This window comes from Seriola dumerili, unplaced genomic scaffold (assembly GCF_002260705.1).
Source record: "Seriola dumerili isolate Sdu_G_001 unplaced genomic scaffold, Sdu_1.0 BDQW01000331.1, whole genome shotgun sequence".
Classification (NCBI taxonomy): Eukaryota; Metazoa; Chordata; class Actinopteri; order Carangiformes; family Carangidae; genus Seriola; species Seriola dumerili.
Window position 1 is genome coordinate 6,979,156 of NW_019174586.1, and position 15,877 is coordinate 6,995,032.

At 40.4% G+C, this 15,877-nt stretch overlaps 1 protein-coding gene across 5 annotated transcripts in view; it reads left to right on the forward strand.

The window, feature by feature from the left end:
* The window catches only part of atp8a1 (ATPase phospholipid transporting 8A1), a 102,247-nt gene that overhangs the window by 69,066 nt on the left and 17,304 nt on the right, over nucleotides 1-15,877 (forward strand). For all 5 annotated transcript variants that reach the window (XM_022760215.1, XM_022760212.1, XM_022760216.1 and 2 more), the window contains 5 exons: nucleotides 9-181; nucleotides 2,451-2,634; nucleotides 4,633-4,743; nucleotides 10,759-10,833; nucleotides 12,270-12,392. In XM_022760215.1, coding sequence (XP_022615936.1) covers nucleotides 9-181; nucleotides 2,451-2,634; nucleotides 4,633-4,743; nucleotides 10,759-10,833; nucleotides 12,270-12,392 — 666 coding nt within the window. The remainder of the gene's footprint in view (nucleotides 1-8; nucleotides 182-2,450; nucleotides 2,635-4,632; nucleotides 4,744-10,758; nucleotides 10,834-12,269; nucleotides 12,393-15,877) is intronic.

A 15,877-nucleotide genomic window follows, 5' to 3' on the forward strand; every position in this document is an offset into this window, starting at 1 on the left:
TCACACAGGGAACAAGGGAACTACTTAGCCACCACTGTGGAATGCTGGGAGATGCCCTCTACAAGGAAAACGACTTTGCTCTCATTATTGACGGGAAGACTCTCAAATACGCCCTTACATTCGGAGTGAGACAGTACTTCCTGGACCTCGCCCTCTCCTGTAAAGCTGTCATATGCTGCAGGTAAGATTTACCCCTGAAACAATAAAATAAACGTCAGACAATTACTCCACCTACCAACTTGAAAGAATGAAAATACTGTTCTTGCTGCAAAGACTTTTCTTACTGAATCTTTTTGTAAGTTTGAAAAACACTAAACAAACTAAGTAGTCTAAGTAAATTATGTTTTTAAATACTTTCACATAGTACTGTGCACTAGATGAAGCCATTCCCAAGTATCTATGAAAATGCAGCAGATCCATAAAAGAGCCCATATAGGTATAAAGAGATGGAAAATTAAGTATGGCAAATTAGGTATCAATTTTCCACCTCCACATGTCATTGATCATTTCTGAGAACTGAGTTGCTTTGTAATCATTATTCTCTAAACAATATAGACATGGACCATCAAACTCTCACAACTGGACAAAACTGATCTTGTCAACTGTCAAATATTACGAGTAGTAAAAAATAATAAATTATTGAAAATTATTGTCCATCACACAACCCGGCAGACCAAGCTGATGTCATCAGTTTGTTTGTTTTGTTAGACCAATAGCCTGAAACCCATTTTGCAGTGATGTAAAACAGAATAGCAGCAAATCTTCGCAATTGAGAATCTGGAAGTGAGTAATGTTCAGCATTTTTGCTTAAAAAATGACTGCAATTAAATTAAAAGCTCTATGGTTGAACTATAAAGTATAATGTCTTTGCCACAAAGACCAGTAAGGGTTTTTATTGCAATAATTTAAAAAATGCGATAGTTATGAATTTAAATTGAAACATTCAACATTATAAAGGTAGACTGTTGACTTGCCCAGGCCACATAAGTAATAGGAAGTACTTAAATACTCAAGCAACCGTGACGGGGTCTGGGGCCAGAAGTCAGCACCATATTTTCAGAATAACAGCAAACCTTCAGGTGCCACACTATGACTCAGTGCATTACATCAATTTTTTTATTTATTTTTTTCCCCCACCTCTACCTGCCTTTGCCTTGTGCACACTCAGTGGGCACTAAGAGACGCTGCAAGATGAATGAGGCCTCTTAAACCACAGAGAAGATAAACATTAACAGTTTCACATCTAGAGACAGACATGCAGTTTACAACATCATCTCTGGAGGCTGTTTTTACTGTACACTACCCCCATTTTAGTGGACAAAAAGTAAGCTCCTATGTGGGAGGCTCCAGGCTTTGCTGAGGGGATAAGGTCAAGTTTGAAGTCTTGTAAAAGAGAAGTTATAAGATGCTTCACAGCCATCAACCTAATGATTGGCTCTGCTTAATGGACCGACTATGAACGGTCCTACAGGGTCTCCAAGAGGAGGGAGAAACAGCAGTAGACAGGGGAAAGTCATCTTCCAGAATATGATGAGTAGTCTTTGTGATTTTATTTCCCAGTTCATTCAGTTGTGTCCTTGTCACTGTCAACTCTACACAAAATGCATGTACGCATAAACATTCATCCCCTTTAATAGGACACTCTTAAATCATCAGAAGGGCAGCCCATTGGGTTTAGGAGTCACATAAATGGAAACCACCTGTGCAGAGTCAGTGCTTTTCATTTGATTGTAGTAAAAATGTATAGAGTTTTGGTGAGTCAGTGGGCAAGGACAGAGGAATGCTCCAAGCAACTGTGCAAATGGTGATTGACAAACACAAGTTAAATGTATAAAATGCAGGATTTGGTGGTTGCTGTTTGTAAAAACACAATTCAAAGCTGGCCCCTCCCCAGCTCATTAAAAGAGAGAGAGAGAGCAGTGGTCGTTGAGCGGAGCTAGAGAGGGAATGACGTTACAGAGAACAAAGCAGTGACTCAAGAAAACATTATTTTCTGATTGTTTCACAGCGGTTACGTTCTAAAGTACAAATAAATACTCCCAGACTTCAGCTCAAAACTTCAGGAAGGTGCTGCATCCAGGACGCAGAATGAGAGCAGAGGAGAGAGAAAGATGGAGACAGCAATATAACTTGGTCACTATGAGTCCTGTCCCCACACCCTGCACGCTTTGGGTTTTTCCAGCTGCTGATCTCAAAACTCTTTTAGAATAATTATCAATAAAGGGGGTCCAACCCGGTACTAGCAAGATGCACCTAATAAAGTGGCCGGTGAATGTATAATCTCACATCCACACTCTTACCCTTTGCTCTATGTAATGTATGACTCACTGTTATAGCACCAATTTTACGTGGCAGATTTCTCCTCAAGAATTGCACTTGCTGGTCAACACATACCTATTACAAGTTTCATTAGAGACCCAGTTTGTAATGTGCTGTTGCTCCCTTTTTAGAGTATCTCCTCTTCAGAAGTCAGAGGTGGTGGAGATGGTCAAGAAACAGGTGAAGGTGATCACACTGGCCATTGGTGACGGTGCTAACGACGTGGGAATGATCCAGACAGCTCATGTCGGAGTGGGAATCTCAGGCAACGAAGGTCTGCAGGCAGCAAACTCCTCTGACTACTCCATTGCCCAGGTGAGCTAGATGGCAGGCGCTTACATCAAGTGAGAAAAAGTGACATTGATCAAAGTATGTTGTTTTTTGATTAGTGTTTAGTAATGGAAGACTCAAGTATTTAGAGTGGGAACTTAACTAGTTATTATTTTATAGTTAAAATGCATAATTTAGGAACTTCGAGTATCTGATACAATCCCATTTGTCGTCTGAAATGGGCTAAGAAAGTTATGACAATGCAAAGTCTCACAATTTGATTAATTAACAAAACCTATGAAAATTTTATTGTAAGCTATTTATGTAGGAATAAAAATATACACACGCTGACACTAAGCTAAAGTATGTACTTAAAATTAAAACCATGTTTTTTAAAAACCAATCTGATTTTAACTTGATCAGAATGTGTTCGGCTTGAAGCTGCAGCTGCAGCTGACACTGATACTCATGCCCGTTTCTATCTTCTAAAAGTCAGATTCCACAAACTGTCAATCCTGTCATTGTCTTCTCAAGTGTAACATGTGATAGCCCGGCACATTGTACTGTGCAACAAAAGATCTTATGTCTTCCGGGGCATTAGCTTATACAGTGAAGTAGTAACACCTGTAATACAGGCATCTGTTGACACCCAACTCCCAACATAACTATACAGAAACAGATCTCAGCAAAATGCTACTTAAACCTATACTTATGTCCTAGTAACCAGTTTGTCTGAAACTCTGTATCGTCTCGTGATACCGGTAAGCAACAAAAAGTCTGTAGTTCCTGCATCATGGCGCTTTTCTACACGGCATGCTACTCAGTACATCATGTTTCTATTACAGCCACAGGGTTTGAGAGTATGGGAAACCAGTTGGTGACTACAACACAGTGCACTCTCTGTACTGCAGTATGCAATTACCATTCAAGAGACTTGGGTTTGTCTTAAGTGCCCCCTTCAATCCACATGGCATGTAGAACATGTATGTCTTTCAAAGACAGGTGGCCTCTTATAATCGATTTAGTTTGTGTCCCAGCATCAAATTAAATTACACCTCCAGACTTCCAGTGGTGTTTTCCATATATTGGCGTAACGGTACATTAACTGTAATTTGCAGCCTGCAAACTGAAATCAATCCTGAGAAGTTGTGTAACTTATTTTTCTGTTCCTGTACATGATTTATATTAATGCTGTAAAGAACCAGATGGGCTCCTTGCTGTTGTAGATTATTAGGGAGCCAGGTTCTAAGATTTAATACTTGAAAGCTCAGAATAATCTGTTTAAGCAAGAGAACATTGAAGAGGCTTTGGGTTGAGGCACCTCTGCTGTCCGTCCGTCATCAACTCAGATCAGTGTTAACTGATGTTTGAGCCAACCAATTGAAGGATCAGACTAAACGGGGGCCGCCACTCTGCTTTCATTTCACGAAGGAATACTGCAGTGCCACTGAAAGACAAGTAGACCGTCAAATATATGAAATTACATTTCTCTCAAAAATGTAAATTTCGATCTACTTCTCTTATCTCCTGTTCCAGTTTCAGAGGCTTTTAAAAACTTTTCCCTTTGTCAGATGGCAAGAGGATGTGGTGTAGATTGTGTGTTTTGTTTGCGTTATTTACTGACAACTAAGATGAAGCACATGCTTTGGACTTCTGCTCCAATGTAATCACACTTATCATCCAGAAATTGCACTAAAATTGTCAGTTCACCACAGACAGTAAATGGTGGTATAATTATAAAGGCATTAAACTATTATTCTGAGCCCTTCGAGACAAGTACCCCCATATGAACTCCTCCATTTTCAGGGACTCAAAGCTCAGTCTTACAATCTTTGACTTGAAATTTGTGGAATGTGTTAGTAAGAGCTTTGGCCACAATGCCTCATCAGTCCTTTAACCCTCTGCTGGCTTTAATCTTGAAGTTCCTGTAACTGCTTTAGTGTTCCAGCACTGATCTCTGATTATGAGGAACCATTAGACAGTGTACTGTACACAGACTTCGACTATTCATTCATCTTGTCCTTTTACTTCCCTCCCACACAGTTCAAATACTTGAAGAATCTGCTGCTCGTCCATGGAGCCTGGAATTACAACCGTGTAGCCAAGTGTATCCTGTACTGCTTCTACAAGAATATTGTCCTCTACATCATTGAGGTAACTATTGCACAGTAGTTTTCAAGACTGAGCATCATGTAATGAACCCGGTCTGAATGCAAAGCTTTGAGATTTTTCCGCATGACATGATTATAAAAAGGTAAAGATTCCTTGTTAGAGTTTCCATGTTTGTATTTCTCTTGACTGGCCCCTCACATTACCTGCCAGTTTGTGCAGCTCCTGGGTGAATGTTTTGAGTTTGACATGCCTGGACAGAAAATTCACAAACAAACACACACACACTCGGTAATGAAGGGAAAACTATACCTATTTATCTGGAAGTCTGCCTTTAGGAAATCCTCGCCAGTTATTGAAGCCTAAGAATATTAATCCACACAGCTGAATGAATAATTGTGATGTACTCACTAGTGATGCTACCCATTTCTTTTGATGCCCCAGGATATTTTTTTTTTACCATTTTGTACTCTGTAGACAGCAGATGCAGACAGATATGTACAGTGGGGTCCAGAAAATCGACTTTCCCGTTGGAGTGAAAGTGGAAATTGGTCTCAGACTTTTGGACCCCATTGTACATATGCACAAAAAATGAAATGCAGAACGATTATTTACATGTGACTAATTTCGCATAATAATATTGTTGTAATTATCACAACAAAATCTCAGGATCAGTATGTGATAACAGCTTCTAAAACATTGGGAATCACATAAGTTATTTCCCATTTTTCCATTTAGTTCAATTGTTTTTTGCTAGATCAAAGTTTAAAATATAAAAAGTATGTTACCAAGTGTTTAGATGTCATGATTTGACAGATTTTGGGAGATATTCAATCTATCATTCATTCATATGTGAAAACTGGGACCCACCACATCTGCATCGGAGAACTTGTCAAGTTTGGGTTAAAAGGAGAGGCTCAGCTCCGTGATTATTAACGTTTTTTTGTACTGATATTCTTGGTATGGAAAATTAATATTAAGTAATAAATGCTGTTCCTATCTAGCATCAAGCCCCACTCTCCCTGTTTATCAGTGGTCTCTTGGTGTGCGGTGGGTTTGATGGCATTTAACAGATACCAGACCCATTACTGATTGCAGGTTCAGAGCAATAACCAAGAATGACCAGACAGGTTAAGTGCTTCCTATCAGCAGCAGCTTTATCATTGGGAGTGCTCAGATGTTTTGATCTACCGGACAGGCACTTGTCTGACGGAAGTAGAAACTTTGACTTTGCAGCCTCTCAAAATCACCACATCAGAAGTTGCCACTAAGTGATGAATCACACTTTGTCCCTCGCTATATATCGGAATGTTTTAATGGAGATACAGTACTTTTCTGCATGTAATCTACATGCCTTGAAGACTTGGAGCCATATGATCATAAGAACCAATCATGTTCTTAATTGCAAGTTTAATGCCAGGACATTCTTCCGGTATTTTGTAAGGTAATTAGATAAGAACTTAATCGCCCACAATGTGGAAAAATGATCTTAGGCTATACTTACCAGCATAAATTAAAAACAAAAACTGGACAAGTAAGGACAGACATGAAGAACCTATAGTAACACAAGAGAACAGAACAAATATTTAGGTATTTAAGCAAATGATTTACACTCCTACTTTATCTTTCATCTGTGAAAAGGGGACAATTTGGTGAGCGCTCCCTGGCCATGCTATGCAGTGGCAGAAAAGGATCAGCCACATGTTTTTAAAATATCATCACCACATACCTGTCATGGAAATATGAGCACTTTAAAATTCTCTTTTGTTCATCTTCTTTCTGTGACACTTAACCTCTGATCCCCTTTTTCATCCTCATTCTACTTTATATGCCATGGAAAATCAGTAGACTACCTTTTACATTCCAGCATGTCTGCTTCTGGCTTATTGTGACCTCAAGTGAAAGAGGGCAGTTGGTCTCTTTCCAGGCTATAACTGCAGCTGTAGGTACTGCAACTGTTTGATCATGCTGCCCTTTTCCAGATAAGGTAAAATACCAGTTACATATTCAAGTTCAAAATGAAATTCAATTTGCTGCAAATTCGATTTTCTGTGGGCAAAAACTTTACATATGAGGTTTCATCTGTGCCTAAATATTATATTTCTTTTCATTCTTTGTTTAATGCAGTGTACTTTTTTTCAATGTTTATCTCAGAAGTCCAAAAGAGGTGGCACATCTTGCAATGTACTGTATATATGACACAAAGTCAAGACTATTCAAACCTCTGTCTTTTATTTTCATTTTTGCTCTCTGCCCTGACCTGTATTCTACAATCACATCAAAACCTGATCAAAATTCCTCTCATCATTGTTTATCCGTTCTTTCTGTGTCCAACCGCAGCTCCGCTTTGAAATGTACCAGGTCTCTTTTCAAAGCAGGTCTTTTCCTACAAGTGGAACATCTATAGTTCTGTCTGCAGGGCGAGCTTCTTTATAGCACACCTTTTGTTACTCTCTGAAAACATAACCCCCACCCCCATGCTACTCTCCTTCAGGGAATTCAAGGGATTCAATAGGACATTTCTTCACTGCTCGGGTGCTTCAATATTTCGAATGTCCCTGTCCCTGCAAGATCTTGACATCTAACACACCAGCAACCCCGGGGTATGGGTAAAAGCTGCATTTGTTACACTAATAGGTTTACTTTTGTGCTCACATGTTTTTCTCGTCGACTCCCAGGCTACCTTGCTCAGAGTGAATCAAGGATGTTGACGGGAATTTTAACTTTTTGTTCAAAGCACCATTGTCCTGTACAGTGTGTGTTACAATTTGAGTGCCAGGACTGGGAAACTGTGTTGAAGCCTCTATTCATCTCCATATCTTTCCACTAGGTCTTTAGTTCTTTAGTTTTAATACATGGAGTAGGAGGGTAAAGGATTCTGCTGCTATTGTGGAAGATGTGAATGTGAGCGTAACATAACCTGGAACAGTTGTGACAATTCAGGATTTCCTGTGACTTACTAAGGGTTAATTTGGATTCAGACAGTAAGGTCTTTTCACTCCAGGCGATGACTGATTGACTGCTGGAGCTGCTTCGCAGTGTTTCTTTTGGTTTTCCTGACACTGATCACAATGGTTGACGTTCTTACAGCTAATAAGAACAGTTAAGCATGATCATGCTTGAAGCATGACATTCTGTGTGATTTGAAAAACAGAGTTATAGTCACTCAATATTTTTTAACAATGTGTTCTTAGCAAACTTTAAGCAGAAGTTAGAAATTACGTTGTGATCCAAAGAAGAGGAGTGAAAAGGGTTGAATTCAACTACTTTCAAGCTAAGAGACCTTCCCAAAAAGAAGCCATAGCAGCTCAATTCAAATGAATGATTCAGCTGGCCACTCATGTTTGATTGACACATTGCAGGGTGCTAAAGAGGGGACTGATGGACAAGTGGCATTTATGAGGCAATTACATGAAAGCTCATTCAGTGCGGCATGGTGTTGTTAGAGCCTCTGAGTCGCTGAGTAAAGCTTGCCGACCAGTAGTCCTCCAAATGAAAACACCAAGGCCGTGCCTGGCATTGTAGGACAGTTTGTGTTTGTAGCTCATCATATTTCCAGCATATCGGCTCCTTCTTTATGTCTCCTCTTTATTCTTTGCCTTCTTTGTGTATGAATTCCATTAGCAATTCTGCAACACTAAGCTTAACAGTATCAGGACTCACATTGTTGGGGACAAATGTCATTCTCCCTCCACCCCTTCCATCCCATAGCCACTTCTAGATGAGACCTGCAGAGCTGTGGCGCAGCCATGGAATCAATGATTTTTGATTCGCTAATGAATATGCAAGAAGTCTTCTGATCGGCGAGCCGCTGCCCAATCCCCCTTTTCTCAGTTCCCGCTTCCCCCCATTACTGTTTTTCATGATGTGCAGTCGGGGAGAGAGGCCAGCCACACCCCTTCGCTGAGTGGCACTCAATGAGGAGAAGAAAAGGGGAAGAAAAATCCTGCCTGGTACTTCCCCTAATGAGCAAATCAATGCATCTGTCCCTCAAGAGATGGGAGAGGGAGAAAGAGAGAGAAGCTATTGGGACCCCAAGGACCAGGCCAAAACACTCACACAGAAGCAGTTACCACATGCTATGAATAGGAGCCTTTTTTAACTTAGCACAACAATATATCAGCCCAGAGCCTCTCATTGAGCAGAGCTGTAATTAATTCAGCAGTTTGACCTACCCGCTAGCCTCTCGTTACCATTGCTTAAGCCACGCTAATGGTTGAACCTGCCTCATGGCTTGGGCTTCTTCTACAAATAACCCGTAGCAACGGCATCTGAATGTATTTCTCAGCAAGCCAAGACCCAAAACACCTAAAACTATTATCACACTGCCAACAGATGTACTGTCCACCTTCTGATTCTCATGGTTACAGAGCCGCATGGTCCATCCCACATGAATTTGAAAACAGGCACCCCTCATATAAAGAAACAACATCATGGTAGAGTGCACCTGATGGAGTGGAGGGTGGGATCTGTGATGGGTGGGTGTGGCAGGGAGGGGAGGTGAGGGCCAGGGTTTTGGGGCACATTCATAAACAGGCCTCATCTATAGGCACCCGGCCTCTCCTCTTCGACTGAGGGAATGAAGGGAGAATTGGGGGTGGCTGGGGGTGACAGACATTTGTTTTCATGCATATGCTTACACGATTAAATGGGAAAGGCCAGTGGCAATTGGTATTGGTCGTGTAGACAGTGGCAGTGGCGGGTGGGGCCCTCAAACAGGCTTTGTCCCAATCTGAGAATTTGTAGCAGTTCATGCCTTCATAATGAAGTTAAATGAAGCGAGGAAATGCTTGGTTGGCCATGGCCAAAACACAGCACCCCTGATGTTCCCTTGACATATTTGGCATGAGCAAGGGCCAGCTCTGGACCACAAAGTGTCAAATGGAAACAATGTGAGGAGCAAATTTTGATTCACTGTCAGTGGACAAGCAATTTTCAAATTGTACATGCAATTTTTCTCCAGGATGTGTCAGACAAATCTACTTTACAACAATCAAAAATTAAAAATGTGTAATTTTTCCCACTAGATGTTATATCTGTCGCTATATCTATATTATATCTGCTTGCATGTTAAAATAACTTTCAGAATACCTGGCTTCTGTCCTGGTCACAGAGGAATTGTTTTGTTCAGATAAGTATGACTAATCAAGATATGGTGATAAGCCTCATCTCCACCCAGCATATGGTTTACATTACCTCTGTCTCGCTTTCCTGACACGATACATCAAAGTTTCCATTATTCAGAGTCCCACAGGTCGGCTCTGCCCCTATAACTAACCTCGTCTGTCACCCACATGTCTTCAGGTAGATCATGAAGGGAAACAGTGTGCTTGATATATGTTTGTAGGTAATCCTGTAATGAATCCATGGGATAATTTGCATCACAGAGGTGGCATCTGGAGGTCTTGGCTTTCCCAGTGTCACTCATTTTTTCTAATTTCTAATGTTTTGGCCCCTCAGTCTTTCCTGAGTTTGAAACTTATCTAAGTTATCGTAATGGCATGTTGATCACAGGTCAGCAGGTTTTTCCTCTTTTACCAAAACAACCATTATCACAAGATGCATCACCCTTGCAATAATTTTAAGGATATATTAGCAGGAGCTATTTTCTCTGTCATCTGTTCATATTATAAGACTTCTAGATTCTGCAGTTCTCTATCTGAGGTGTCTTTTGTCATAAGACATCAAGAAGAATGTAGTGTGACTGAAAAATGGATTGTTGGTCTGTAGACGCAGTGTGGCTGTCTCAAATCAGATAATAGTAACCACTCACCCTCGCTATCACTAATGGAAAGCATACACACATACACATAAGGGCATTTGGAAAGACTACAGAGATGTAGTACTTTTTTCATCATCTTTTTTGAGTGAAGCCTACAGTATGAAAGTGGCTCACTGATTAAAATGTGTGTTGGACAAGATACCATCCTTGCTATCTTTGTCTGTCATTGAGATTGATTAATACATATATAGAAAGTGTATTAAACATCTGTGATTATGTTTTCCTCAGCTGATACTTGCTATTCTTGCTCTTCTTTGATGTGTTTTTGTCTCCCATAGATCTGGTTCGCGTTCGTCAATGGTTTCTCAGGTCAGATTCTTTTTGAACGCTGGTGTATCGGCTTGTACAACGTGGTAAGTGTTTTATAAAATTTACTCTCTAAAGAGCCCACTCTACCCCTGTCACTCTCTGACATAGCACTGATTTGCCATGGTGCCCCAAAACTGATCCCTTCATTGCACGACTATGTCATCAACATCCTGAAAAATTTCTCCTTTATTTATGACCTGTTGTCAAGTCCATATTCCCTCAGTGCCCTAAACTATGTACTGAATGTGAAAGAACAACAGTGTGACTTGCCCCAAAGAGTGTAGTTAGCAAGGGCAGCTACGTTTGAATGATAAAAAGAATAGGAAGACTGGAGCAACAACTGAGCTGGCTGCTGATATAGGGAGTCCCACTGGGCTCTATAATGGGACCACCTCTAATGAACTCATATTTCATATCTGTCATGAATTTAATAGAAGAGAAAAATGTGCATCTGCAAATCTGATCTTTAATACCATGCTGTTAAGCCCACAAGGAGTTGATTTGTAACTTTAAACTGTTTATTAAAATCCACTAATTTCAATAAACAAAAACGAATGAGAGAAGCGTGAAGTGAAATTTCCCCACATTCCTGATCGGCCTCAGATGGAAATAATTAATGGGAGGGACAGACTGTTAACTGACAAGGACATTTCCACAGCCCTGCCTCTTGCATTTGTTTCATAATAAACCACTACCTTAGAGAATCAGTACTGTATTGGGGGTGGAAAGAGGCTTCAGTCTTTCACTTTATCTAAAAACTAGGGGAATTCCTGTGACTCAGTGGGAGTCTGTCTAAGGCAGTGAGCTGAATCCGCCCCTTAGTGGAGATCTTCCTTGGTCTGGCTCTGAATAAGGAAGGAGTCCAGTGGAGCATGTCTTGTAGCCCACTGGTCCTACAGACTCCCACTCCAGATGGGCCTACAAGGAACTCACACCAGCTGACCCACTGAGCCCCCCAGCTACACAATACCCTCGCCACTTTCTAAGCAGCTGCTATACCAAACAACATTACAACACCACTTCGAAATTACACTTTAGCCAGGCTTAAATACCTGCTTCTTAGTCAAGAGTATCGCAGATGTTCACTGGAGATGGGTTTTGCATATGAACGGACTTGAAGCATGACAAATCAAAATAAGAAACCCTGAAGGGTTTTAAGGTCGCTGATCTTCAATGATGTAAATTAAAAAAGGAGCAAGTGGAGAACAGAATGAAACAGATTATGCTACAAATGTTAATATATGGAAATGGTGACAATGGTTAAAACACACATGTACCATAAGTTTGAAATAATTGGACATTAGATTCATTCATTAGATATTTATTTCAATGTTATTGCTTAGTAAGGTAAGAGCTTTACAATAATTTATCATTTGCGTTTTTTTTAATTGATTGGAAATGAAAATATTTGTATCAAATCATCTGAATTAGTCACTGATGTTTCTCTGTTTTTTTTTTGTTGTTGTTTTTTTTCCTGTAGATCTTCACTGCTCTGCCTCCTCTCACTCTGGGAATATTTGAACGCTCCTGCAGGAAAGAGAACATGCTGAAATACCCAGAACTCTACAAAACCTCCCAGAATGCCATGGGTTTTAATACCAAGGTAACCTAATGAACTGTTTAAATACTGTATGTCATTTCAACACCTCTGGAAGATGATTTTTTTATGCAACTTTTAAAGGGAAGTATCATTATCAGTCATTTTGGAAATTTCATTCAGCTCAACTTGTTTTAAGTATCACCAAACACTAAAAAATTTGGTAATTTCCTATTATATCATAAAATTGAGAAATAATTTAGTGCTCCAGCACACAAATGAAAAGGTCAAATGTTCCAGCTATTACAACCAATTAACATCACATTGACACAAGATGTTCCTGTCATGTTGTTGCAAGCGACTGATGCGTCTCCCGTCACAGTGACCTGGCAGCTGTGGTCAGAAGGTCTCCAGTTGTTGCCTGGTTTGGCCTGGTTTGACCTATTCTGTCTGGTGGTGGGGGCTGTCCGTTAGCTTTTCCCCGCTGATAATAAAGATGTCTCCTCCTTTCTCCATGCTGAGCCAGAGACTCCTGGACCCTCCTCATAGGCGTGGTGACCTGGTTAGCACCGCATGGAGGTGGATTAAAGACGGGATTGGCCATGACGGTCAGGGGCAGGGAAGGTCAGATAGTTGGGGGGATGCAGCAGAAAGAATCGGAGAGAGGACAGAATAGAGAGAGTGTGCTGTCATTGTGTGATGGCATTTGTTGCAGGAAATTATGCAATTTGTTTAAGTGGGGGAGTTGTTTGTTCTAACAGCAAGGCTGTCAGATCACGTTTAACCCACGCAGCACCAGACTGCGTGTATAAAATGACAGTAGATTTCCTCTAGTATTACTGAGCCGGGACTCCTCACTTCTGTTAAAAGTGACAGAAGTCAGTTTTCAGACTGCTGATAGAAAAATGTTAAAGGTTTATTTGTCAACAGGAGACAGCCAGTACATTTAGATCCAGCCTATTGAAGTGAAATCCTCCAAATTCCTCCTTAACAAAATGTATTTATCACATTGTCTGACGCTAATGTCTACAGCTGCAGTACAGTTGTGATTATTTGACCAACAGATAAATAGTTGGCAACTATTTGAATAATCAATTAATCTCTTTAGTCAGTCTCAGTCATCAACATTTTCCTGGTCTATTTTCTCAAGTATAAGGATTTGATGCTTTTCTTTGGGTTTTTGAGTGTTGTCTGATTAAAATAAGCAATTTGAACACATCACCTGGGCTGTGGGAAATTATAACAGTCATTTTGCACTGTTTTTGACACTTTATAGAGATTTTATATACAAAGCAAATGAGTAGAATAATCAGTAATGATAAAAAATAATCACAGCCTTACTAATATTTCTGTTTTATTAGATGTAAAAAGAATTTATTTGAGCAAATGTCTAGAAGAGCTAATAATGAAAATAAATATGGAAACCATTTTAATTTGTAAAGTCACCGTTGATTAATAAGTTAGTGGCTGTGTGTAAATCCATGAAAAAAGCTGAGGAAATACAGATGAAGAAAAACGGACATGCTGCACACAACATAAGCGCTTTTTGTTGTCTCTGAATAAATGTAATTTTTACAAGCGTTGAAAGTATCAGACATTGTCTTTATTCCCTTAATTACACAATAGATTAGAGATGGATTTAATTGTTCCAGAATTGTTGCCAGAATTCAGTTGTGGAGTGGATTTTCCTTTCATTAACTTTTTTCAAGACTTCATTAACGTTTCATGCCAAAAAAGGTTCACAAAAGTATGCTTCTGATAGTCAGAAGTAAATGAACCTCAATTTTGTTTGACCACATTTTCCAAGACCCATAAATGATGACTCGGCCAGGTCAGCAGGTTGTTTTTGCTGGCTTGTCCACTCTTTTCCCGAGATATTTTCCTTGCAGCTGGCCCGAGGCGAGGCGAGAAAATCCAGCAGGAATTTGGCCCCTCGAAGCCTGTCTTTCTGCACGCCTGGCTCTTTTGTACACAACAGATACTGTCTTTGTGAATTAAAGCTGTTTGTGTTGAGGTGAGAGAAGGGAGTGACCGAGGGTGTTAGAAACTCAAGGCGTGGCTTCAACTGTGTCGCCGGTTCACTTTTAATTACATATTCTTGACACTTAAGTCACTCTAATAAACCATGCTCCCTTTTATGTGGTCGTAGTAATTACAGCTGTTTACCAGCAATCACCCCTTAAACTCTTTATTTTACCTCACTCAGGAGGGGGTGGGAAACTCTGGAAATATTTGGCTCGATATTAATTACTGGCTTTCATGTGTGTGTTTTTTTTTTTTTTTTTTTTTGGCAATTAAAAGTTCCACAAAGGGCTGCTGAATCTTTACAGGACAGACTGGGCATTCATTTGGAGGGGATCCTTAGCAACTTGCCGGGATACAAGTGAAAGAAAGAGATCAGGGTGGCTGGAGGGGCGAAAGGGAAGATCCTACTGTGACAAATGATTATGAACATTTATTGATTTCATTAGCATTCATTATTGTGGAGGGGAAGTGGGACTTGTTTGCACCCCCAGGATGTTTGGGATGGGATAGTTTAGGAGGAGCCTGATGGAGAGCTGAGCCTGTCAGTGGGAGGCTAATTGGGATAAACATGTGACTGTAACATTAGTGATAATTTAGTACAGTTTGAGTTAGAGGAGCGGGGGCAGCTTTCTGCCGCCCCTTGCTCACTGTATTGGGTTTTGTGTACACAGTGGGAGGGTGAGGTAATCCTGGGTGGGGGGGTGTGGCTGCTACAGGACTTAGTTTTTGTCAACTGGAAAGGTGAGGAGGTCATGCCACTGAGGCCAAGGTACATTGTAAAGGCTCGTAGTCCAGAGCAAGATTTTTCCGTCCACAGTACTGCTTTACTCTCTACTCCTTTACTTTCTTTTTCATGTCTCTTTCTGGCAGAACACTTTTAACAACCCTGTGATGTAAAGCAGTACTAGTATTTATTCTAATATGACTCTAACCTGTGTGAATCCCAAGACGTTTTCAGGGTGTCCATTTTGTCTCATAAGTCATGTTTTATGTTTTACTGACAGATTTGCTGAAGTTGTTGAAAGTGGTGTTTTTAAGAAAACAAGCCTCTGACTGGCCGTCTGCCAACATTCAATGATTAAAAAGAGGCCAAAGATTAAAATGTGATGTTTTTTCTGTTTTTATTTTTCCTCCATCAGCCGTTTACTCTCTGGGTTTGACAAATTTTCAGCTCTCAGAATTAACACCAATGTCTGGGTCAGCACAGAGGAGGAAAAGGGGGCACGAATGTGGAGCAGCTTTTGGCAGAATAGATTTCACGGCTGTTTCATGCTACATCGGCCATTAGTGTTTTGTTTGGCTCTGCCATTGCATAATGTAAATTTGAAACAAGGTGGTTTTGGAGTTGCAGTATTGATTTAAAGGACTCATCCAAAGTCTGCGTGCTTGCATACACAGACACACACGCAGACTGCGGTCCACACCGCGATTTTCCAGGCCCTTAATAATTACCATGAAAACAGTTTAATCTCTGTCAGACCTGTCAGTCTCTCTGTGTGTGTTTCTAGACTGATTTCTGCTTGTTT